The 26292-nt window shown below is 37.4% G+C and overlaps 1 protein-coding gene across 5 annotated transcripts in view; it reads right to left on the minus strand.

Moving 5' to 3' along the window:
* Positions 1–26292, minus strand: part of MPP7 (MAGUK p55 scaffold protein 7) — a 367939-nt gene that overhangs the window by 216279 nt on the left and 125368 nt on the right. For all 5 annotated transcript variants that reach the window (XM_045874225.3, XM_064591873.1, XM_064591872.1 and 2 more), the window contains exon 2: positions 25345–25503. In XM_045874225.3, coding sequence (XP_045730181.2) covers positions 25345–25381 — 37 coding nt within the window. In that variant the 5' untranslated portion in view covers positions 25382–25503. The remainder of the gene's footprint in view (positions 1–25344; positions 25504–26292) is intronic.

Here is a 26292-nt window from a genome sequence, read left to right on the forward strand (position 1 = left end):
CCCAGGCATCCCTTAACTCAATTTTTTTTCTTTCTTTTTTTTTTTTTTGAAGATTTTATTTATTTATTTAACAGAGAGAGACAACATAAGTAAGGGGAGTAGTAGAGGTTGAGAAGCAGGCCTCCCCGCAGAGCAGGGAGCCCGATGTGGGGCTCGATCCCAGGACCCTGGGATCACAACCTGAGCCGAAGGCAGAGGCTTAACGACTGAGCCACCCAGGTGCCCCTTAACTCAAATTTTAAATAAGGGGTAAATCCTCATAACCTTGGATTTGGCAACAGATTTTTGATATGCCACCAAGAGCATAAGAAACACAAGAAAAAATGGACACTGATCTTCATCAAAATTAGGACTTTTCCACAAATGATATTATAAAGAAAGAAAGTGAAAAGATAACCTACACAATGGGGAAAAAAATATTTGCAGGTTGAAAATCTGATAAGGGTTTAATATCCAAAATATATAAAGAACTCCAAAATTCAACAACAAAATGGTAATCTAATAAAAAAAAAAAATGGGTAAAGGACTTGAATAGACATTTCTCCAAATAAGATACACAGATGGCCAAAGAGCACATGAAAAGATGCTCAACATCATTAGTCATTAGGGAAATGCAAATCAAAACCACAATGAAGTATAACTTCACACCTACTAGAATGGCTATAATCAAAAATTACAGAATGTGGGCAACCCTCTCGGGTCCCCTCCCTCTTTGGGAGCTTTGTACTATTATCACTCAATAAACTTTGCTTTGTTGCCCACCAAAAAAAAAAAAAAATTACAGAAGGTAACAAGTAGTGATGAGGATATGGAGAAATTGGAACCCTCCTACAATGCTGGTAGGAATGTAAAATGGAAAACATTTTGATGGCTCCTCACAAAGCTAACTACAGAATTATTATAGAAGTAGGAATTTCAGCTCCTAGGTATACACCCAAAAGAACTGCAATTGGGGGCTCAAAACAGATAACATGTACAGCAATGTACAATGCAGCATTATTCACAATAGCCAAAAGGTGGGAACACTCAACTGTCCATCCACAGATAAATGGATAAACAGCTTGCAGTGTATCCACACAGTGGAATATTATTCAAAGGTAAAAGAGAATGAGGTTCTGAAACATGCTACAACATGGATGAACCCTGAAAACATTACATGAAGTGGTATAGTTACAAAATGACAAATACTGTATAATTCCACTTAGGTGAAATATTTAAAATAGTTAAAATCTAGAGACAAAGTAGAACATGGCTGTCAGGAGCTGGGGGTGGAAAACAAGTGAAGTTACTGCTTAACAGACACAGAGTTTCTGTTTGGAGTGATGAAAACATTTTGGAAATGGATAGTGATGATGCCTGCACGACATTCTGAATATACTTAATGCCACTAAATTGTACAAATAGTAAAAATGGCAAATTTTATATGTATTTTACCTTAAAGAAAAGCTTAAAAATAAAAAGTAAACTACATACACATGATGAGACATTGCACACCTTCTAGCTGACAAAGAAATCACACTATTGCCATTGAGATTATAAAATGAGTCTCAAAATGAAAGACAAATACTACATAATGAATGAAATTTATTGGCAAAATTCCTGTATGAAATGACTGCTGCATATACAACGTTCTGCACAATGCCACATGATACAAAATATTCAGCAGTTTGCTTATATAGCATTTGTGTAAAGATGAAGATATAATCACATTAAGATGATATGTTAAATCTAACGACCACAATGTAACAAAGAGAGAGTTTAACATACATATCCCCTCTACACACAGTCTGGCCTGATTTACCTGAGTCTTTTGTGTATAAACTTTTAACTGTTTGCGATTAACAGTATTTACTGAAGGTGACTTTGTACTCCAGGAAAATCTATTGCTATTACCTGTTGTAATAAATAAAGCCATTCATCTGAAAAACTCAAAGAAAGAAATGACTGCTGGACTTGTTGTAATAACAAGAGCATGCAAGGTTGAAGAGTAATTGCTAACATGTAGCATGCTAGCAGATATTTACCTTACAAGAAAACTATTAATAGCACAGAAGTGGAAACATACTGTGAGAAAATGCCACTTAGTGACTTTTCTGTTTAACAAAAATCCACATACTACGCGAAGAAGACTTTTTCGCTTCATTCAGAAATACCTGATGAGCAGTAACAAGAACAAGAATAAGTGTCCTGATTCAATTTAAGGAACAAAAGCTCTGTGAACTACTACCAAAAAAGAAAAGGAAAGAGAGAGAGAGAGAGAGAGAAAGAAAGAAAGAAGAAAGAAAGAAAGAAAGAAAGAAAGAAAGAAAGAAAGAAAGAAAGAAAGAAAGAAAGAAAGAAAAGTTGTATCCAAATTCCAATTCACACACCGCTTTTTGCTCCCACAGAACAGCTACCAGTCAGCCACATGCCTAATGATCTTGATTTGCTGTGGAAGAGAACTGTAGAAATAAAAACATGGTCAATTCAAAACTGCAGAGTATACTTCATTTTGGAAACAATTTGAAGAAAAAAGAGCAGCACGTTGAAGACCCTGCTTTTCCATGATGAAATATATGCATTATCAAAAAGGAAAAATAATTCATCTTTTAAAAGAAAGATGAGAACAAAACATTTGTATGACACTGGCAAGGCCAATAAAGTCCACTTTGGTTATTTCAAAGGGCTTCCGTTGGTGGCATATTGCAGTGATATATTAAAAACCCTTCTTAACTTGAATCTATTGCTTTAAGGATCAAACTTCATGACTTTGATGTTGGAAATAAGGTTAACCAGATTTGCTAAGACGAGCCTGTGGTGTAAACATTTGAATGTTGGCCATTTTTAAAAGAACTAAACAGAACTTCTTATTTAAAAAAATATATATATATGTACTGACATCTTAAAAACAGAGAAAGAACATGGTTTGAAAGATTACTTCAAGACAGAGATCCTGACAGCTGACTTCTAAATAGCACCTTTAAAGATATCATATTGTCATCATCTTTCACTATGCTGAAAATAAATAAATCAATAACAATAGCCAACCTAGCATTCTTTGCTTAGTAAAAATACCTTTGAAGAACAGAGGCAAACAGGGAGGTAATTCAAGATAGTGACATAAAAAAAAAAAAAAAAATCCTGAACTCCCCTTCCCCAACAGACACACTAAATCTACAGCTACATATAAAACAACTACCTCTGAGAAGAACCCGAGAACTAGCTGGACAGCTACTCCACCACAAAGGGTAAAAAACCACACTGACACAGTTAGGAGAGACAGAGACACTCTCTGGCCAAAAACCCCAGACCCCATACAGCAGCCCATAGGGGAGGGGTCCTCACAAATACAGAACTCCTCCCTGGGGAGGGATCCATGCTACACATCAGGCACCCTCACCCTTGGGACCTGTACCAGAAAGACAGCCCCCAAAACATCTGGCTTTGAAAACCAATGGAGCTTACATCTAGGAGAATCATAGGGCTGTAGTGAATGGAGAGTCTGCTCTTATATGGCTCACACTCAGGCTCATTTGCCTCAGGACCCAGTGCCAAAGCATCAGTTTGAAAAGAGCCTAGACCATATGTAAAAGGAGTTTCATTTGCTAACCTTAAAGCATCTACCAGAAAGGCAAAGCCTACTCAGATTCCCTCCAACAATAAAAGACTCTGGAGGGTGCCATTTTTATGTTCTTTCTCTACCTTGCTATTGCCAGTACTGACAGGAGCTACTTTTGCATTCTCAATCTAACCTTCTAGTACCTCCTACCCCCTCCACACTGCCGGTGCTCTGGCCCCCTAGTGACACTCCCACAGCCAGAGGCCCCCAAGCCAGCAGGTGCATGCAACCCACAAAGGGGATGCCTACTGAGTAGGAGACTCTGGTGGCCAGAGTGGACTGTGTTTCTGAGCCCCACAGGTCTAAAATAATTGGAGAGACAGTACGAGAGACAACGAAAAACTAAGGCAAGGTTAAATAATAAGAATGATCACCCATACAAGACTGGAAGAGACAGCTGTTTCACCCAACACAGAGACATAAACACAAAGTCAGGCAAAATGAGGAAACAGACAAACGCATTCCCAATGAAAGACCAGGATTAAACCCCAGAAAGAAAAAAAAAATAATAATGAAATGGAGATAAATGATTTCCCTAATACAGAGTTCAAAGAAACAGTCATAAAGATTCTCACTGAACTCGGGAAAAGAATGGATGAACACAGAGAGAACTTAAAAAGACAGAAAATACATGACCGCAGCAAAGAGAAGTCATAGAGCTAAAGAATATAATAATTAAACTAAAAAATAAACTAGAGGGATTCAACAGAATAGGTAAAGCAGAAGAAAGAATCAGTAATCTGGCAGAAATGGCAGTGGAACTCACCCTAACAGAGCAGAGGAAAAAAAATAATTTTGAAAGTGAAGATAACTTAGGGTCTTTGGGACACTATCAAGCAGAAGAGCATTTGCTTATAGGAGTCCCAGCAGGAGAAGACAGAAGGAAAGAGGCAGAAAATCTATTTGAAGAAACAATGGCTGAAAACTTCCCTAACCTGAGCAAGGAAACAGACTTTCAGATCCAGGAAGCCCAGAGAAATCCAAATAAGATAAACAAACAAACAAAAAAAAAAAATCCACACCAAAACACATTATAATTAAAATGCAAAAGTTGAAGAGAGAATCTTGAAAGCAACAAGAGAAAAACAACTTGTTACGTACAAGGAAACTCCCATAAGACTATTTTTTAGCAGAAGCTTTGGATCTATTATACCATCCACTGTGGCTTACAAAGAGCTGAAAGGAAAAACTTCTGAGATTAATTTGTCTAGTAAGGTTATCATTCAGAATTGAAAGAGAGATGAGGTTCCCAAACAAGCAAAAGCTAAAAGGATTCAGAACCACTAGACTGTCCCTACAAGAAATGCTAAAGGGACTTCTTTAAGCTGAAAAGAAAGGGAACTAACCAGCAATAAGAAAATATTAAAGTAGAAATCTCACTGGTAAAGGTAAATATATAGTAAAGGAAGTAGATTAATCACGTATAAAGCTAGCATGAAGGTTAAAGGAAAAAGTACTAAATATAACTATAACCACCATAACTAGAGATACACAAAACTTAAAAAATGTAAAAATGACATCAAAAACATAAAACATGGGGAAGGGTGGAAAGTAAAAATGCAGAGTTTTAGAATTTAGCATTCAAATTTAATTTGCTACTTAAGAAACTACTATAAACAAATCTCAACTTAAAAGAGACTATAATATATATGCTTTTATATGTGAGCTTCATGGTAACTAAGAACAAAACCTACAGTAGGTATGCAAAAAATAATGAAAAAGGAATCTAAGCACAGCTGTACAGTCATCATGCCACAAGAGAAAAAAGAAAGAGAACAAGAAAGGAACAAAAAGAAACTACAAAATAGCAAAAAACAATCAACAAACTGGGTATAAGGATATACCTATCGATAATTACTTTAAATGTAAATGGACTAAATTCTCCAATCAAAAGACACAGAGTGGCTGAATGGGTAAAAAACAAAACCCATCTATAGGCTGCCTACAAGACACTCACTTTAGAGGTAAGGACTGATGTGTACAGACTAAAAGTGAAGGGATGGAAAAAGATGTTTCATACAAATGGAAACCAGAAGAAAGCTTGGTAGCTATATCTAGATTAGACAAACAGACTTTGAAACAAAGAAGTCAGTAATAAAAGACAAAGATGGGAATTACCTAATAATAAAGGAGGTCAATCCAACAAGAAGATACAACATTTGCAAATGTTTATTTATAACACAGAATCTCCTAAATATATGAAGCAAATGTTGTGTAGAAACTGACAGCAATACATAATAGTAGGGGACTTTAACACTTCACTATATCAATGAATACCATCCAGACAAAAAAATCAATTTTAAAAAATCAGCTCTAAATGGCATATTATACCAGATGGACTTAACAGATATATACAGAACATTCTATCCAAAGGCAGAGGAATATACATTCTTCTTAAGTGCACATGCAACAATCTACAGGACAGACCATATAGGAGGACACAAAACAAATCTCAATAAATTTAAGGTTGAAATTTATCACGCATCTCTTCTGACCAAAATGGAATGAAGTTAAAAATCAACTACAAGAAGAAAACAGGAAAAATCACAAGTCCATGCAGATTAGACAACATCTGAACAACCAGTAGGTCAACAAAGAAATAAATTTTTTTCCAAAAAATACCTTAATACAAATTAAAATGAAATACAACATACCAACATCTATGGATACAGCATAAAAGCAGTTGTGAGAGGGACATTTATAGCAATACAGGCCTACCCCAAGAAACAAGAAACAATCTAACTTCACACTCAAAACAACTAGAAAAAAAAAGAGCCAGCAGAAGGAAGGTAATAATAAATACCAGAGCAAAAATAAATGAAAGAGACTAAAAAGACAATAGAAAAGATAAATGAAACTAAGAGCTGGATCTCTGAGAAGATAAAATTGACAAAGACCAGAATGATTAAGAAAAAAGGAGGGCTAAAATAAAATCGGTAAAGAAAGAGGAGAAATTACAAGTGATACCAAAGAAATACAAAGGCTTTTAAGAGACTACCATAAACAATTATACACTACAAATAAGACAACCCAGAAGAAATGGATAAGTCCTAAAAACATACAATCTTCCAAGTCTGATCATGAAGAAATAGAAAATCTTAAGAGACCAATTACTAGTATGGACATTGAATCTATAATCAAAAAAATCTAAACAAAAGAACAGATGGCTTTCACTGGCAAGTTCTACCAAACAATCAAAGATTTGATTCCTTATCATTCTCAAACTCTTCCAAAAAATTGAAGAAGAGGGAATGTTCCCAAACTCATTTTACAAGGCCAGTATTACCCTCCTACCAAAACCAGAAGAGAGTAAAAAAAAAAAAAATTACAGACCAACATCTTTGATGAACACAGATGCAAAAATCATCAACAACCATTAGCAGACCAAATTCAACAATATATCAAAAGGTCATAAGCTATGATAAAGTGCGATTTACCCCAGGGATGCAAAGCTGGTTCAACATCCACAAATCAATCCAACCATATTAACAAAATGAAGGATAAAAATCAAACAACCATCTCAATATATGAGGAAGAGCATTTGACAAAATTCAACATCATTTATGATTAAAAAAAAAAAAAAATCTCAACAAAGTGTGTATAGACAAAATGTACCTCAACATTTAAGGCCATATATGACAAGCCCGTGGCTAGCATCATCCTCAACAGGAAAAAGTTTCCCCCTTTAAGATCAGGAACAAGGCCCATTCTCACCACTTTTATTAAACACAGTACTAGAAGTCTTGGCCACAGAAATTAGTCAGGAAAAAGAAGTAAACAGGAATCCAAATTGTAAAGGAAGAAGTAAACCATCACTATTTCTGGATAACACAATTTTATACACAGAAAACCCTAAAGATTCCATGAAAAAGATTGTTAGAATAAATGAATTCAGTAACGTTGCAGGTACAAATCTGATATACAAAATTCTGTTGCATTTGTGTATACCAACAATAAACTATCTGGAAAAGAAACTAAGAAAACAAATCCCCTTTAAAATTGTATTAAAAAAATACCCAAGAATAAATTTAACCAAGGAGATGAAGGATCTATACTCTGAAAACTGTAGGACACTGAGGAGAGATAACAACACAAATAAATGGAAAGATACTTCATGCTCATGGATTGAAGAATATTGCAAAAATGTCCACATTAACCAAAGCAATCTATAGACCCAATGCAATCCCTATCAAAATTCCAATGGCATTTTTTTACAGAAATAAAACAGCCCTAAAATTTGTATGGAACCACAAAAGATCCTGAATAACCAAAGCAAATCTTGAGAAGGAAGAACAAGTTGGAGACATCACACTCCCTGATTTCAAGCTATAGTATCTAAAAACCAAAATAATCAAAATGTACGATATTGGCATAAAAACAAACACATAGATCAGTGGGACAGAACAGAGAGCCCAGAAATAAACCCAAGCATATGTGGCCAATTACTTTACAACAAAAGAGGCAAGAATATACAATGGGGAAAGAACAGTGTCTTCAATAAATGGTGCTGGGAAAACTAGACAGCAGCATACAAATAATGAAACTGGACCACTATCTTACACCATACACAGAAATTAACTCAAAATGGATTAAAGACTTGAATGAAAGACCCCAAATCATAAAACTCCTAGAAGAAAACACAGGTGGGCAAACTCTTTGACATCCCTCTTGGAGATTTTTTTTTTTTGGCTCTGATTCCAAAGTCTGTGGCAACAAAAAGCAAAAATAAATAAATGGGACTATATAAAACTAAAAAGTTTCTGCACAGCAAAGAAAACCATCAACAAAGTAAAAAAGGCAATCTACTGAATGGGAGAAAAACTTGCAAATCATATCCAATAAGGGGTAAACAGCCAAAATATATAAAAAATTCATACAGCTCAATATCAACAAGAAACAAACAATTCCATTTAGCAAATGGGCAGAGGATCTGAATAGACATTTTCCCAAAGAAGACATACAGATCACCAACAGGCACATGAAAAGATGCTCATCAGGGAAATGCAAATCAAAATCACAATGAAATATCACCTCACACCTGTGAGAATGGCTAGTATCAAAAAGACAAGAAATAACATGTGTTGATGAGGCTGTAGGTAAAGGGGAGCCTGGTGCACTACTGACGAAGTTGTAAATTGTGCAGCCACTATAGAAAACAGTCTGGAAAACAGTCAAAAAATTAAAAATAGAACTCCCATATGATCCAACAATTCCACTTTTGGGTATTTATCTGAAGAAAAACTAATTCAAAAAGATACATGCACCCCTATGTTCATTGCAGCATTATTTACAATAGCCAAGGTATGGAAATAACCAAAGTGTCCTTTGAAGGATGAATGGAAAAAGATTTACACACACACTCACAGGAATACTACTCAGCCATAAAAAAATAAAATAAAATCTAGCCATTTGTAAACTGTATGAACCTTGAGGGTATTATGCTAAGTGAAAAAAGTCAGAGAAAGACAAATATTGTACGATTTCACTTATATCTGAAATCTAAACAAACAAAAAACAGAAGTCATAGATACAGAGAATACACTGGTGGCTGCCAGAAGGGAAGGAGATGGGGAGGGTGAATGAAATGGGTGAAGGGGATCAAGACGTATAAACCTCCAGTTATACAATGAAGTCATGTACAGCATGGTGACTATAGTCAATAATAACGTATGGCAAATTTGAAAATTGCTTGAAGAAAGTAAATCTTTAAAAGTTCTCATCACAAGAAAAAAAAATGGTGTGACTTTGTATGGAGAGAGATGTTAACTAAACTTATTGTGGTGATCATTCTGCCACGTGTACAAAAGTCAAATCATTATGTTGTACACCTAAAACTAGTATGCCATATATCAATTATACTTTAATAAAATGAAAAAAAATGAAGGGAAATAAAAACATGTTCTGATACATTGAAAGACATAGTTTGATAGCCATAAACCTTCAATTTAGGAGATTCTAAAGCTTTTTTTTTTTTACTTTAAACAGATGAAAAATCATCCTGGGTAAGAATGCTGGGTTGTAAAATGGAGAATAGAACAAACAAAATGGTCATATGTGAGGACCTCTAAATGAATACTGATGATATAAAGCAAAATAAGGATGTCTTCAAGGTTGTGGGGGGTTTTTTGTTTTGTTTTGTTTTTAGTGAGAATTAAAATACAGGACACAATAGCACTTAATTTGGGAGGGAAGTATATGGGGTAAAAGTGTTCTAAGATCCCTGGATTTATCAGGATGACAATAAAGGTACAGATTAAGATAGGATTTTATAATAAAGGATTCATGTCATAATTTCTTTTTTTTTTTTAGATTTTATTTATTTGACACAGAGAGCACAAGCAGAGGGAGACAGAGGGAGAAGTAGGCTCCCCGTCGAGCAAGGAGCCTGATGTGGGACTCGATTCCAGGACCCTGGGATCATGACCTGGGCCAAAGGCAGCCGTTTAACCAACTGAGCCACCCAGGCGTCCCTCATGTCATAATTTCTAAGGTAGCCACTAAAAGAACAGAAAGAGAATGTACTAACTTGAAAACTGTACGTGGGGAAAACGAAAATGAGAAAGGAAAACCCTAATCAATCCAAAAGAACACATAATAGAAAAAGAAACTTAGAAAAATCAAGACAAGAAAACACAAAATATGTTAGATTTTAAATTTTAAAAGTCAGACATTGTAATTAACTGTACTGAAGATACTCCAGTTAAAAGCAAAGACTGTCCAACTTGTTACCTCAGAAAGCTCCAACAGTAAACAATTCACAAAAGCTATAACTAATACAGCAGGAATATAGAAAAGTTGACAATAAAAGGATAGGAAAAGGGGGGGCGGAGCAAGATGGCGGAGGAGTAGGAGACCTGGATTTCGTCTCCTCTCAGGAATTCAGCTGGATAGGGATCAAACCATTCTGAACACCTACAAACTCAACAGGAGATCGAAGAAAAGAATAGCAACAACTCTCTCATCAGAAAAGCGACCACTTTCTGGAAGGTAGGACGTGCGGAGAAGTGAATCCGAGGTGATATTCGGGAGGATAGACGGTGGGGGAGGGGCCTCCATCGGCCACGTCTGGCAAGTGATAGAGCCGTGGAGCACAAAATCGGAACTTTTAAAAGTCTACTCCGCCGAGGGACATCATTCTGGTGGCTAAGCAGGGGGTGGAACCCTCCGGGACAGTGTGGTCTCAGGACCCTCGGGGTCACAGAAAGACTGGGGGTGCCTGAGTGCGGCAGAGCTCCCAGGTAACGGAGCAGGGAAGCTGACTGCAGAGACGGAGCCCAGGCGTGGGCTCTCAGCTCGGGGTTGCCATAAACCATGATCCGCGGCACAGTCGGGCCACTGCTCCTCCAGCAGGGACCCAACAAGCGGCAGATCTGGGGAGACTCACCTTCCTCCCCTGGGAGGAGCCGCACGGGAGTGCACCACAGGGATCTGCTGGGTTTGGAGACTCCACCCGGGGTCGGGTGCCAGAGATAGAAACGCGCAGTCACAGGCCGGGTGAACATGGAGTGCAGCCAGAGACCGGGGAGATGGGAGTGACTGACGGCTTTTCTCTGGGGGCTCACTGAGAAGCGGGGCCCCGAGTTCTCGGCTCCTCCGGGGTGGAGATTGGGAGGCTGCCATATTCACTCTCCGCCTCCAAAGCTGTACGGAAAGCTCGCAGGGAACAAAAGCTCCGGAGAGCAAACCCGAGCAGATTACTTAGCCGGGAGGGGGCAAGAGCGGGGCAATTCCGCCTCTGGCAAAGACATTTGGAAACCACAGCAACAGACCCCTCCCCAGAAGATCAGCGAGAACAGCCAGCCAAGACCAAGTTTACCGATCAATGAGAACGGCAGAACTCCAGTGCTAGGGGAATACTGCACATAGAATTCATGGCTTTTTTACCATGATTCTTTAGTCTTTCAAAGTTAATTTCTTTTTTAACTGTCTTTTTTTCTTTTTTCTTTTTGAATTTTTCTTTTTCCCTTTTTCAACCAACATCTTATCAATCCCTTTTTTTAAAAAACATTTTTTATTTTTCATTTTTAGAGTCATATTCTATCCCTTCATAGTAGTTATCCCTATTTTTGGCTTATATATATAAGTTGTTCTCTCTTTAAAATTTTGAGATAGTTTCTTCTAACAGATTAAAATATACCCTAAATCTCTAGTATATGGTGTTTTCTACTCCCCTGCCTGATCACATCCTCTCCCCTTTTTTTTTTCTTTTTTCTTTTTTCAAACCCTCTTCTTTTCAAACAACTTCTTATCAATTCCTTTTATAAAATTTTTTATAATTTCCATTTTACAGTCATATTCCATCCCTTCATCATATCAACCCTTATTTTTGTACATATATAAGTTTTTCTTTCTTTAAAATTTTGGGAGGCACTTTCTTCTAAAAGACAAAAATACACCCTGAATCTAGTGTGTGGCACTGATCTATATACCAGCCTGATCATATTTGATCACATTCTGGTTTTTTGTTGTTGCTGTTGTTTTGTTTTGTTTGTTTTTGTTTTTATCTTTATCTTTTTCTTTTTTTTCTTTTTCTATTTTCTCTCTTTCCCTTTCTTTTCCCACTGCTTCAGGTCTTTTCTGATTTGTTTAGAGTATATTTTCTGGGGACGTGGTTACTCTGCTAGCATTTTGTTCTCTCATTCATCTATTCTCCTCTGCACAAAATGACAAGACGGAAAAAATCACCCCAACAAAAAGAACTAGAGGTAGTACCGACTGCCAGGGACCTACTCAATACGGACATTAGTACGATGTCAGATCTAGAGTTCAGAATCATCACTTTAAAGATACTAGCTGGGCTTGAAAAAAATATGGAAGTTATTAGAGAAACCCTTTCTGGAGAAGTAAAAGAACTAAAATCCAACCAAGTAGAAATCAAAAAGGCTATTAATGAGGTGCAATAAAAAATGGGGGCGCTAACTGCTAGAATAAATGAAGCAGAAGAGAGAATCAGTAATATAGAAGATGAAATGATGGAAAATAAAGAAGCTGAGAAAAAGAGAGATAAACAACTACTGGATCATGAGGGCAGAATTCGAGAGATAAGCGATACCATAAGATGAAACAACAGAATAATTGGGATCCCAGAAGAAGAAGAAAGAGAGAGAGGGCCAGAAGGTATAATGGAGCAAATTATAGCAGAGAACTTCCCTAATTTGGGGAAGGAAACAGGCATGAAAATCCAGGAAGCACAAAGAACCCCTCTCAAAATCAATAAAAATAGGTCAACACCCCGACATCTAATAGGAAAACTTACGAGTCTCATAGACAAAGAGAAAATCCTGAAAGCAGCTCGGGGAGAAGAGATATGTAACCTACAAGGGTAGAAACATTCGATTGGCAACAGACCTATCCACAGAGACCTGGCAGGCCAGAAAGGACTGGCAGGATATATTCAGAGCACTAAATGAGAAAAATATGCAGCCAAGAATACTCTATCCAGCTAGGCTGTCATTGAAAATTGAAGGAGAGATAAAAAGCTTCCAGGACAAACAAAAACTAAAGGAATTTGCAAACATAAAACCAGCCCTACAAGAAATCTTTAAAGGGGTCCTCTAAGCAAAGAGAGAGCCTAAAAGCAACATAGACCAGAAAGGAACACAGACAATATATGGTAACAGTCACCTTACAGGCAATACAATGGCACTAAATTCCTATCTTTCAATAGTTACCCTGAATGTAAATGGGCTCAATGCCCCAATCAAAAGACACAGGCTATCAGACTGGATTAAAAAACAAGACCCATCGATATGCTGTCTGCAAGAGACTCATTTTAGAACCAAAGACACCCCCAGATTGAAAGTGAGGGGGTGGAAAACCATTTACCATGCTAATGGACACCAAAAGAAAGCTGGGGTGGCAATCCTTATATCAGACAAATTAGATTTTAAACCAAAGACTGTAATAAGAGATGAGGAAGGACATTATATCCTACTTAAAGGATCTATCCAACAAGAAGATCTAACAATTGTAAATATCTATGCCCCTAACATGGAAGCAGCCAATTATATAAGGCAATTAATAACAAAAGCAAAGAAACACATCGACAACAATACAATAATAGTGGGGGACTTTAACACCCCCCTCACTGAAATGGACAGATCGTCTAAGCAAAACATCAACAAGGAAATAAAGACTTTAAATGACACACTGGACCAAATGGACTTCACAGACATATTCAGAACATTCCACCCCAAAGCAACAGAATACACATTCTTCTCTAGTGCCCATGGAACATTCTCCAGAATAGATCACATCCTAGGTCATAAATCAGGTCTCAACCGGTACCAAAAGATTGGAATCATTCCCTGCCGATTTTCAGACCACAATGCTTTGAAACTAGAACTCAATCACAAGAGGAAAGTCGGAAAGAACTCAAATACATGGAGGCTAAAGAGCATCCTACTGAAGAATGAATGGGTCAACCAGGAAATTAAAGAAGAATTAAAAAGATACATGGAAACCAATGAAAATGAAAACACAACTATTCAAAATCTTTGGGATGCAGCAAAGGCAGTCCTAAGAGGAAAGTATATAGCAATACAAGCCTTTCTCAAGAAACAAGAAAGGTCTCAAGTACACAACCTAACCCTACACCTAAAGGAGCTGGAGAAAGAACAGGAAATAAAGCCTAAACCCAGCAGGAGAAGAGAAATCATAAAGATCAGAGCAGAAATCAATGAAATAGAAACTAAAAGAACAGTAGAACAGATCAACGAAACTAGGAGCTGGTTCTTTGAAAGAATTAACAAGATTGATAAACTCCTGGCCAGACTTATCAAAAAGAGAAGAGAAATGACCCAAATCAACAAAATCATGAATGAAAGAGGAGAGATCACAACCAACACCAAAGAAATACAAACAATTATAAGAACATATTATGAGCAACTCTATGCCAGCAAATTAGATAACCTGGAAGAAATGGATGCATTCCTAGAGATGTATCAACTACCAAAACTGAACCAGGAAGAAATAGAAAACCTGAACAGACCTATAACCACTAAGGAAATTGAAGCAGTCATCAAAAATCTCCCAAAAAACAAAAGCCCAGGGCCAGATGGCTTCCCAGAGGAATTCTACCAAACATTTCAAGAAGAATTAATACCTATTCTTCTGAAACTGTTCCAAAAAATAGAAATGGAAGGAAAACTTCCAAACTCATTTTATGAGGCCAGCATTACCTTGATCCCCAAACTAGACAAAGACCCCATCAAAAAGGAGAATTACAGACCAATATCCCTGATGAACATGGATGCAAAAATTCTCACCAAAATACTAGCCAATAGGATCCAACAGTACATTAAAAGGATTATTCACCATGACCAAGTGGGATTTATCCCTGGGCTGCAAGGTTGGTTCAACATCCGCAAATCAATCAATGTGATACAATACATTAACAAAAGAAAGAACAAGAATCATATGATCCTCTCAATAGATGCAGAAAAAGCTTTTGACAAAGTACAGCATCCTTTCTTGATCAAAACTCTTCAGAGTATAGGGATAGAGGGTACATACCTCAATATCATAAAAGCCATCTATGAAAAACCTACAGCGAATATCATTCTCAATGGGGAAAAACTGAGAGCTGTCCCCCTAAGGTCAGGAACGCGGCAGGGATGTCCACTATCACCACTGCTATTCAACATAGTATTAGAAGTCCTAGCCACAGCAATCAGACAACAAAAAGAAATCAAAGTCATCCAAATTGGCAAAGAAGAAGTCAAACTCTCACTCTTTGAAGATGATATGATACTTTATGTGGAAAACCCAAAAGACTCCACCCCAAAACTGCTAGAACTCATACAGGAATTCAGTAAAGTGGCAGGATATAAAATCAATGCACAGAAGTCAGTGGAATTCCTATACACCAACAAGACAGAAGAAAGAGAAATTAAGGAGTCGATCCCATTTACAATTGCACCCAAAACCATAAGATACCTAGGAATAAATCTAACCAAAGAGACAAAGGATCTGTACTCAGAAAACTATAAAATACTCATGAAAGAAATTGAGGAAGACACAAAGAAATGGAAAAACGTTCCATGCTCATGGATTGGAAGAACAAATATTGTGAAGATGTCAATGCTACCTAGAGCAATCTACACATTCAATGCAATCCCCATCAAAATACCATCCACTTTTTTCAAAGAAATGGAGCAAGTAATCCTAAAATTTGTATGGAACCAGAAAAGACCCCGCATAGCCAGAGGAATGTTGAAAAAGAAAAGCAAAGCCGGAGGCATCACAATTTTGGACTTCCAGCTCTATTACAAAGCTGTCATCATCAAGACAGCATGGTACTGGCAGAAAAATAGACACATAGATCAATGGAACAGAAGAGAGAGCCCAGAAATGGACCCTCAACTCTATGGTCAACTCATCTTTGACAAAGCAGGAAAGAATGTCCAATGGAACAAAGACAGTCTCTTCAACAAATGGTGTTGGGAAAATTGGACAGCCACATGCAGAAGAATGAAACTGGACCATTTCCTTACACCACACACAAAAATAGACTCCAAATGGTTGAAAGACCTCAATGTGAGACAGGAGTCCATCAAAATCCTAAAGGAGAACACAGGCAGCAACCTCTTTGAACTCAGCCGAAGCAACTTCTTCCTAGAAACATCGCCAAAGGCAAGGGAAGCAAGGGCAAAAATGAACTATTGGGACTTCATCAAGATAAAAAGCTTTTGCAAAGCAAAGGAAACAGTCAACAAAACCAAAAGACAACCAACAGAATGGGAGAAGATATTTGCAAATGACATATCAGATAAAGGGCTAGTATCCAAAATCTATAAAGAACTTATCAAACTCAACACCCAAAGAACAAAGAATCCAATCAAGAAATGGGCAGAAGACATGAACAGACATTTTTCCAAAGAAGACATCCAAAAGGCCAACAAACACATGAAAAAGTGCTCAATATCGCTCGGCATCAGGGAAATCCAAATCAAAACCTCAATGAGATACCACCTCACACCAGTCAGAATGGCTAAAATTAACAAGTCAGGAAATGACACATGTTGGCGGGGATGCAGAGAAAGGGGAACCCTCCTACACTGTTGGTGGGAATGCAAGCTGGTGCAGCCACTCTGGAAAACTGTATGGAGGTTCCTCAAGAAGTTGAAAATAGAGCTACCATATGACCCAGCAATTGCACTACTGGGTATTTACCCCAAAGATACAAAAGGAGGGATCCGAAGGGGTACGTGCACCCCGATGTTTATAGCAGCAATGTCCACAATAGCCAAACTGTGGAAAGAGCCAAGATGTCCATCGACAGATGAATGGATAAAGAAGATGTGGTATATATATACAATGGAATATTATGCAGCCATCAAAAGGAATGAGATCTTGCCATTTGCAACGACGTGGATGGAACTGGAGGGTATTATGCTGAGTGAAATAAGTCAAACAGAGAAAGACATGTATCATATGATCTCACTGATATGAGGAATTCTTAATCGCAGGAAACAAAATGAGTGTTGTTGGAGTGGGGGGTGGGGTGGGAGGGATGGGGTGACTGGGTGATAGACACTGGGGAGGGTATGTGCTCTGGTAAGCGCTGTGAATTGTGCAAGACTGTTGAATCTAAGATCTGTACCTCTGAAACAAATAATGCAATATATGTTAAGAAAAAAAAAAAAGAAGAAGAAGGTAGCGGAAGGGGAAGAATGAAGTGGGGGAAATCGGAGGAGTAGACGAACAATGAGAGACGATGGACTCTGAAAAACAAACAGGGTTCTAGAGGGGAGCGGGGTGGGAGGATGGGTTAGCCTGGTGGTGGGTATTGAGGAGGGCACATTCTGCATGGAGCACTGGGTGTTATGCACAAACAATGAATCATGGAACACTTCATCTAAAACTAATGATGTAATGTATGGGGATTAACATAAGAATAAAAAAAATAAATTAAAAAAAAGTTAAAAAAAAAAAGGATAGGAAAAGATGTATCATGCAAACGTTAACAGAAAAAATAGTTACTTTAAAATAAAATGTATTATAAGGGGCGCCTGGGTGGCTCAGTCATTAGGCGTCTGCCTTTGGCTCAGGTCATGATCCCAGGGTCCTGGGATCGAGCCCCGTATCGGGCTCTCTGCTCGGCAGGGAGCCTGCTTCTCCCTCTCCCACTCCCCCTGCTTGTGTTCCCTCTCTCACTGTGTCTCTCTCTGTCAAATAAATAAAATCTTGAAAAAAAAAGTATTAAAAAGTATAAAATGTATTAATTCACCAGCAAAATAGCAAATTTATATTTAATCACAAATTTAAATATATCCAACAAAAACTGGGCAGAACTGCAAGAAAAAGCCAATCATAAAGGGAAAGTGTTTACAATAGTTCTCTTGATAACTGAGAGAATAAACAAAAATCAGTCAAAACACAGAATATTTGAATAACAAACTTAACCTTACAGACATATATAGAAAACTATACTCAATGACTGCAGAATATACCTTCTTTTTAGACACAGGTAGATACTTACTGAAATTGACTATATAGCTGGCCATAAGTCTAAACAAATTCAATGGACTGAAATAATGCAAATTAAGTTTTCTGACCTCAAAGCAATTAAGGTAGAAATCAGGACCAAAAGATAAAATAAAAAATTCTTTTTTGTAAATTCAAGAAAATCCTAAATAACCAATTTAAAAAAATGATTCTAAGGTAATAAAACCAGTATGTAGGGAGAAACAGCCTTAAATGTTAACGTTAGGAAAAGAAGAAGTTTGAAAATTTATGAACAAATGTCCGTAACTAGAAAAAGAATTTTTTAAAAATCAATGAAATAAAAACTAATATACAATGAAGAAAATAAGGCCAAAAGTTTTATCTCTAAAAAGAGTAATGAAACTGCCAAAACTCTGGCAATATTAAGGAAAAAGAAGGTCAATAAATAGCAATATCAGAACCAAAAAGAAAAAAAATTAACATACAAACTGCACACATGAAAATATTACATGCAACTTTTTCAGAAATTTGAAAATTTACGTGAAATGGACCAAGTCTTAGAAAAATATAAATCATTAAAACTAACTCAAGAAGAAATAGAAAGCCTGAACATTCTTGCAATCTTTAAAATAGTTACCAGTATTCTTATCAGAAAGAAGATATCCAGGCCCAGGTAACCTAAACAGGTAAGTTCCACTAAAGGAAAAACTAATTTCAGTCTTTCACAAACTTGTCCACAGAAGAGTAATGACTTCTCCCAACTCACTACAAGAGGCTAACATGATACTGTGAAAATCTGATGAGAGAGAATGAGAAAGCAAAATTATAGGCTGAAGTCACTCATAAAAAGAGATATTAAAATTATAAATAAAATATGAGCCAACTAAATCCAGCAGATTATATGGAGAAGATAATAAATTATGAACAAATTGGGTTTATCACAAAAATACAAGTTGGTTTAATAGTCAAAAATCAATTAAAAAGTCAAAAGTCAATGAAATTTGCTATGTTGAGATTCACAGGAAACAAATCGTGATTGTTATAGTAAATAAAAAAGCACCTTGACAAAGTTCAGGGGCTATTCATTTAAAAAGTCATTTTGCAAACTAAGAATAAAAGGAAACTTCCATAATCTAGTAAAGGGCACAGATGAAAAAATCTAGAGCAAATATGACAAAGAAGAAATACTGAAACAATTCTTTTTGAGATCCAGAGCTAAAAACAAAGATGTTCACAATCACCACTGAGATTCAACAAAGTACTGAAGGTTCATAGCACCGTAGAGGGAAACAGAGGCATTATTAGGTCATGGTGGGACAAATGGACAGCCATATGGGAAAAATTAATATGGAGCCTGACTTCACACCTTATAAACAAAAATCTATTCTAAGGTATCAAAATCAAAATGGAAATGGAAAAGGGAATAACTTTTAGATCATAAGTTAAGGAAATATTTCATGAATACAATTCAGAAATCACTAACCTAAAGAAAAATGGTGCTCAACTCGTAACTTCTGCATATAGGATAGGAGAGGACAGCACCAAGAACGAGAAGACGAGCCACAGAGCAAGAGAAGAGGGTTGTAACACCAACTGGAACTACTCCAATTCCTATGGTGTAATCGCATTTCTAAAGTACAACAAGCAAAATTAAACTATATCGCCTAGGGAGCTTACATAAATCATAATCTAGGTTTTATGTATAATATAAAATAGGAATCTTTTTTTTTTTTAAATGCCCACCTCTAAGGAGGTTGAAGAGATTGTGAATGGGAAGAAATACACAGGTTGCTTTCAGGATGCTTGATTTCTTGAACCAGATGGTGATCCCATGGCTGTTGGCATTATAACCAGTTTTAAAATGGTCTTATAAAAGTTTTACATGTATTTCTGTGTACATATTTCATATTATATGATGTTTGAGGAAAAAATCACACTTAATGAACTTATAAAACTAGAACTAACATAGGTACTATGCTCGAAAGGAATGAGTCTGTAAGACTGCATGGTACTGTCAGAGGAATAAAAACAAGGTCAACTCTCTAGTTGATTGAAGTGGTTTCCCATGAGGTACAGGTTAACAATTCTGATACCACTTCACACGTACAGTGGAATTGATACGTAAATGGATGGTGGATGGTGGCCGCCAGGCTTCTCACTGTTAGGAATGGGAATTTACAAAGAAGCGACGGAAGGAGGCTAAAATGATCCATTTGTTAATGAATTAGAGCTGGTGACATCTGTAAGAATTCATGTTAGCCAAGTACAGTTACAGCTGATCGCACACAAAAATGTTTATAATGTGTGTATCTACGTGGATTAGTGTACACACATGTATTTCTTTGCTCTGTCAGATGACAAGACCTAAAAGAAGAACACTCTAGTAGCAACGTGCAAATCATCACCCAGATCCTGGGTTCTAATCCCATTCCCCAGTAAAAGGCACTAGGGCTCCCTGGAGAAATGGCTGAGTCCAGGACCGGAGCACTGTCAAATGAGCCTGGGGCACCCTGTAATGCCAAAAGTAAGGAATTGTTAAAACTAAACAAGCAAGCCCACATTGATGGGAGCCAAATGATATGGCTCCCGACAGCCAAAACTGTAATATTTGAACAACAAAATAAATTCTGGATTGGATTATAACCCAAAATATCAATATCCATGAGTCCACATTGATATGAATAAATCACTAAACAAATAAATGGGAGAAAAGAGACAAAATATTCCAGGTATATTACATAGATACTTTAGCTTCTTTTATTTTTTCAAGATTTTTATTTATTTATTTGACAGAGCGAGAGCACAAGCAGGGGGAGCATCAGACAGAGGGAGAAGCAGGCTCCCCACTGAGCAGGGAGCCCGACGTGGGGCTCCATCTCAGGATCCTGAGCCGAAGGCAGACACTTAACCGACTCAGCCGCCCAGGTGCCCCAATACTTTAGCTTCTAAAGGAGGGGGAGCATCACACACTACTCCAGTGCGGGCTGCACATTAGGGACCTTCTTCCAAACAGTACAGGATGGAAAGAATGGGAAAAGAGAGTAACTTCACAGTGGAGAAACCCGACAAATACTACTTCACCCTGTCGGCCAACATCGACAGTCATAGGTCAAATTGATAGTATGCACCCTTGATATGGTAATAATGGCACTTTACATCAGACAAATTCCAAGAGAGGGGAATTCCACAACACACCTGACTAGTACTCCTAAAACGGTCAAGGTCACCACCAAAGACAAGGAAAGTCTGAGAAATCTTCACAGTCAAGAGAAGCCCAATGAGACAATGACAACTAAATATAAGAGGAGATCCTGAAGCCAAAAAAAAAAAAAAAAAAAAGGATATTAGGGGAAAACTAAGAAAATCCGAATAAACTATATAGTCAACAACAGTGTATCAATATTGATTCACTAACTGAAATGAAAGTACCAAACTAAGGTTAAGATGTTAATAATCAGGGAAACAAGGTATAAGGTGTACTGGAACTTTGTACTATCTTCATAATCTTTCTGTAAAACTGAAATTGCTCTGAAACATAAGGTCCATTAAAATTATTTTTTTAAAAAGCCAAGAAAGAAAACCCAGAACTTATATGTAATACTGGTGTACAACAGAGGGGATATTACAAATTTATGTCGAAAGGACGGACTACTGAATAAGTGGTTTGCAGACTACTGGATGTTCATGTGGGAAATAAAATTTGATTACTGTTTCATTCCACATATAAATCACAGTTGGACTAAAATTCCAAATGTGTAAAAACAAACTATTTTCATTATCCGAAGAAAATCTTAGAGAACATCCTCATGACCTTGCAGTAGGTAGGAAAGCATAAGAAAAAATTAAAAAAAAAAACAAAACAACATTAACCATACAGAAAAGATTGATTTGTCCACAGAAAAATTATCAACTTCAATAAAAGAAATGATACTATTTAAGAAAAAAAAGGACAAATGGTTGACCAGAAAAAATGGTGTTCAACCTAAAATGCCCCATAATTTATAAAATACAAATAAAGAAATTCTATAAAAACATAAGAAAATGATTATCAATAGAAAAATGGGAAAGGATATGAACTGACACATCAGAGGAACAAACAGCCATTAAACAGATGGAAATATGCTCAACATCAGTAGTAATGCACATTTAACACTTAAAATACCATGTTTTACCCATCAGATGGGTAAAAATTACAAAGGCTTATAATTTGAAGCTTGGTAAGAAGTTGGGAGAAAGAATCTTTAATGCACTGTCCATGGATCGTTAAGTGCTTTAACCGCTCTGGAGGACAACTTGACAACATCCATTCAATACTTACATCTTTTCTTCCAAAATATTACAAAAGGAGCAAAATCAAGTCTTTCATCAACAGAAGTATGGTTCACTAAATTGTGATACTATGGAAAAGTATGCCTTAGTTTAAAAGAATGAGGGAGATACACAGATATATGTATAGATAGAAAGTTTATATAGATATATACATAAACACACACACACACACACACCATGGAAATACAGTTCTGAGACATTACTTGGTATAGGAAAGAACATTACAGAACAATCCAGAGAATGACAGAATCTGACTAAAAAGTAAAGACCTAAAACAATATATTTATATACATCCATATATATTAACTGTTGAACGTACAGAACATTCTTGAAGGATACTTACCAAACGGAGAAAGGAAATGAGATTGGGGGCAGGGAAAGGGCATGTAAAGAATTTCTTTCCTTTTTTATCTATGCATCTTTGACGAGGAGAATGTATTTATGGATTGCTTGTGTAATTAAACTTTTATTCCTTAGTGAAGTAAGTAGAAAGGGGAGGGGGAGAAATGGTATAAGTTTTACATTGAAAGTATTTTCCCACATGACTACTATGGGCATCAGAACAGCTGTGAGCCACTCTCTCCTGCTGCATGAGCACCTGCCCTTCGGTTATGCTCTCCAGCTCTGTACCCTGGAGAGACATTGCTAAGCAATACCGCGTAGGGTAAAAAAGACCCCTGACCGCTACATCTGGTCTGCGAGGAACTACAAGGGAACCGTAAGCATCTCATGCATGCACCATGCTTTGGAGCTTCTCTGAATGCAGGGACTCTTGGAACAGGCACGTCTTCTCTGCTTGACTCAAACCTTGTCGGGACATACGGGTCAAAAAATATCACAAAGCCAGGTGTGAGTCACACGGGCACTTGAGATTTGCACCAAGTGAGCCAGGTACGTGTGGAAAAGTCCTTTTCAAATTCTGAGTAGCCTCTGCTATTTTCATGAGTGACCCTTCGACTGCCCCCATGAACTATAAATACTCCATTTTAATCATTCTTCGAGATAGCTGTCAGCAACAATATTTTGCATTCAATTAAACAGGCATTTTTGGCGAACAGCAAGGCATAAAACTTATTCATTACACAACTGTAGTAAATTTAAGGCTCAAATAAATTTTATCTATAATTTCCCAAACCACTATGGAAAGTTAAATCATTCATTTTATATAGTAGAACACAATGTGGGACTATATAAAAACTAAAATGAAGAAAAAAATTTTTTCCAAAGGACCTGGCTTCCAAGTGAATGTCTTTGAGAAAAAAAGATTTTTTTTATGTATTTGAAAATCAAAATCACTTCCTAAGAAAAACTAATCCTCAGTGTAAATTACAGTGGAAAAAAATCATTACTGATGGATAAAGACAAGGCAAAATTTGCCAAAAGGTAAGAATGGATATGCTTGAGAGAGCAAAGAGCAGTATTTCCAAATCTGTGGTTCAGCTTTGTTAAAATTATGGTACCAGTACCTGCCCCAGGGAAGACCACTATATCTCAGCTGCTTACAGAATGGCACTGGTTGAAACCAAATTCAGGACGGTCAGTGCAACACAGAGAACATTATTTTTAGTCACACACTGCGCCACTTCTTTTGAGGGGGTCTTAAAAATGCAATGCGTAGCTCCTCAACCCCTCTCACATTCTGTTTTAATAGTTCCATGAAAGGTCCACCAATTTTTAAAAAGTGCTGATTCTGGGGCACCTGGGTGGCTCAGTTGGTTAAGCGACTGCCTTCGGCTCAGGTCATGATCCTGGAGTCCCGGGATCGAGTCCCGCATCGGGCTCCCTGCTCGGCAGGGAGTGTGCTTCTCCCTCTGACCCTCCTCCCTCTCATTCTCTCTGTCTCAAATAAATAAATAAAATCTTTAAAAAAAAAAAAAAGTGCTGATTCTCAGACCTATAAATACAGAAAACAAACTGACGGTTGCCAGAGGGGAGGCGGCCAGGGGGATGGGCAAAATGGGTGAAGGGGCATGGGAGATGCAGGCTTCTAGTTATGGGATGAGTAAGTCACGGGAGTTAAAGGCACAGCATAGGACATATAGTCAACGATACTATAAAAGTGTTGTATGGTGACAGACGGCAGCTACACTTGCTGGGAGCACAGCATATACCTACACAGAAGCTGAGTCACTGTGTTGTACACCTGAAACTAACGTAACATTGTGTATCAACCATACTAAAAAACAAACAAACAAATTTTAATTAAAATTTCTTTTAAATGAAAAATAAAAAGTGCTGATTCTGGGGAACCCCAGAATAAGACTTCAAAGGGGCACTGACCTCCCTTGCCCACCTCCTGAAACAGGTCAGGAGCACAGGATTTTATACATACATAGATACATACATACATACATACATACATACATGAGTTTCTTCCCTTTCTTGGAACCCTTATTCGAAGTACCACTGAATCTTACCACCGATAATAAAGGTGAAATATGCTTGTTTGTTTCACCTGAATCCCTTAATGACATATATCAACCTCAGAATCGCTTTTTAACCTCTGGGGACAGGAAGAAAGAAAACACCAGAGTGGAGTAGAGACTTTGTTTCATTTCTTAAAAAAGTGAGAGGTCTGAAGCATAGCAGAAAGTTCATACTTGTTATCAAATCTCTGAGTGAAGAATAAAAGGAATATCACGCTATTTGCCGTGCTTTTTTGTATGTTTTAAGATACTCATTTTTTTGAAAGCAACTTAAACACATGGCATTACTCCAAAAGGCAAGACCGTACGATAGCATCAGCATGAGCCACCACTCCCTGGAGAAAGCAGTGGTCCGTCAAGGTCCTTTGACAACTTTTATCTTGGGAGGATGCATCAGAGTTGACATTTTGTGCCCCTCACGCGGGTTTCCAGAAAAACAAGCGTGATCTGTTTGCGCTTACTGAAAGCAACGCTGTTTGCCACGGTGAACAAGAAAATTTCAGTAAGAATGGAAGGACACCTGGCCCTCGTGGGTTCACGTACCTGTGTCGCTCCCAGATCCTGTTGACAAAGCTGGCATGATGCAAGCCGCCACAGGCTGGGACAGCCACACCACTCTCCACTTAGAAAGCCACAGAGAACTCCAGTCAGTGGCCTGCAGCCACGCTGTCGACCAAGATTTATATACCCAGCAGGCTGTTTCTAAAAAGAGAAGAAAAACACTTTAAAAATAATAATAGGAAAGACTACTAAATTGCAACATTCTGCGACTAATTCAGAGTTCTTATTCCAACACGCTTACCAGAGAGATCACGATTCTTCCAAATTTTGTCTACAATGCTACGTGCACATATGAAGTGTGAGAGTCTTTGATTTGGATGTGAAATTTCTAATTAAAACCACGAAAGCTCCTCATGCATGTATCAAGGCTTCCTGAAAGATTTTTGCAGTTAGTTTGAGGGCTGCTGAATGCGGACTGAGAACGTAAAGAAGGTTCTTAACGCCAGTGCTATTCTCAAATCCTTTGCCTCTGTTACCGTGATCCCACGCTCTATTTCTAATGCAGAACAGCGACTCTGTAGATGATCAACAACTTATAAATACTTGTAATTTTTTTAAATAGCTCATCCTAATATGCCAACTGCAAAGTTCTCTAACTGAAACTGCAAATCACCTGGAGAAACGACGAGAATTGAAGATGTTAGAGATTCCCAGAAGGGTTAACAATCAAAACGAGACCTCCCAATCCATGCTAATACACAAAAGTCAATTCTTTTGGTAAAAAACTAAGCTTGGACGCACTTTGAAAAATGCCAATTTTTTTCAAAAGTTGTTTTAACTCTGGTTTATCCGGCAGAAGCAGTAAGGCACTATTTTCTCGGAGCTGAAGAGCAAGGACTCCAGAGTTTGGCCTAATCTCTCAACCTGCTAAGTCTGTGATCTTGCACAATTTATTTAATCTCACTGCGCCTTCACTACCGTCTATACAAA

This window comes from Mirounga angustirostris, unplaced genomic scaffold (assembly GCF_029215605.1).
Source record: "Mirounga angustirostris isolate CCGP_5_RB_7025 unplaced genomic scaffold, mMirAng1.0.hap1 SCAF_5, whole genome shotgun sequence".
NCBI lineage: Eukaryota > Metazoa > Chordata > Mammalia > Carnivora > Phocidae > Mirounga > Mirounga angustirostris.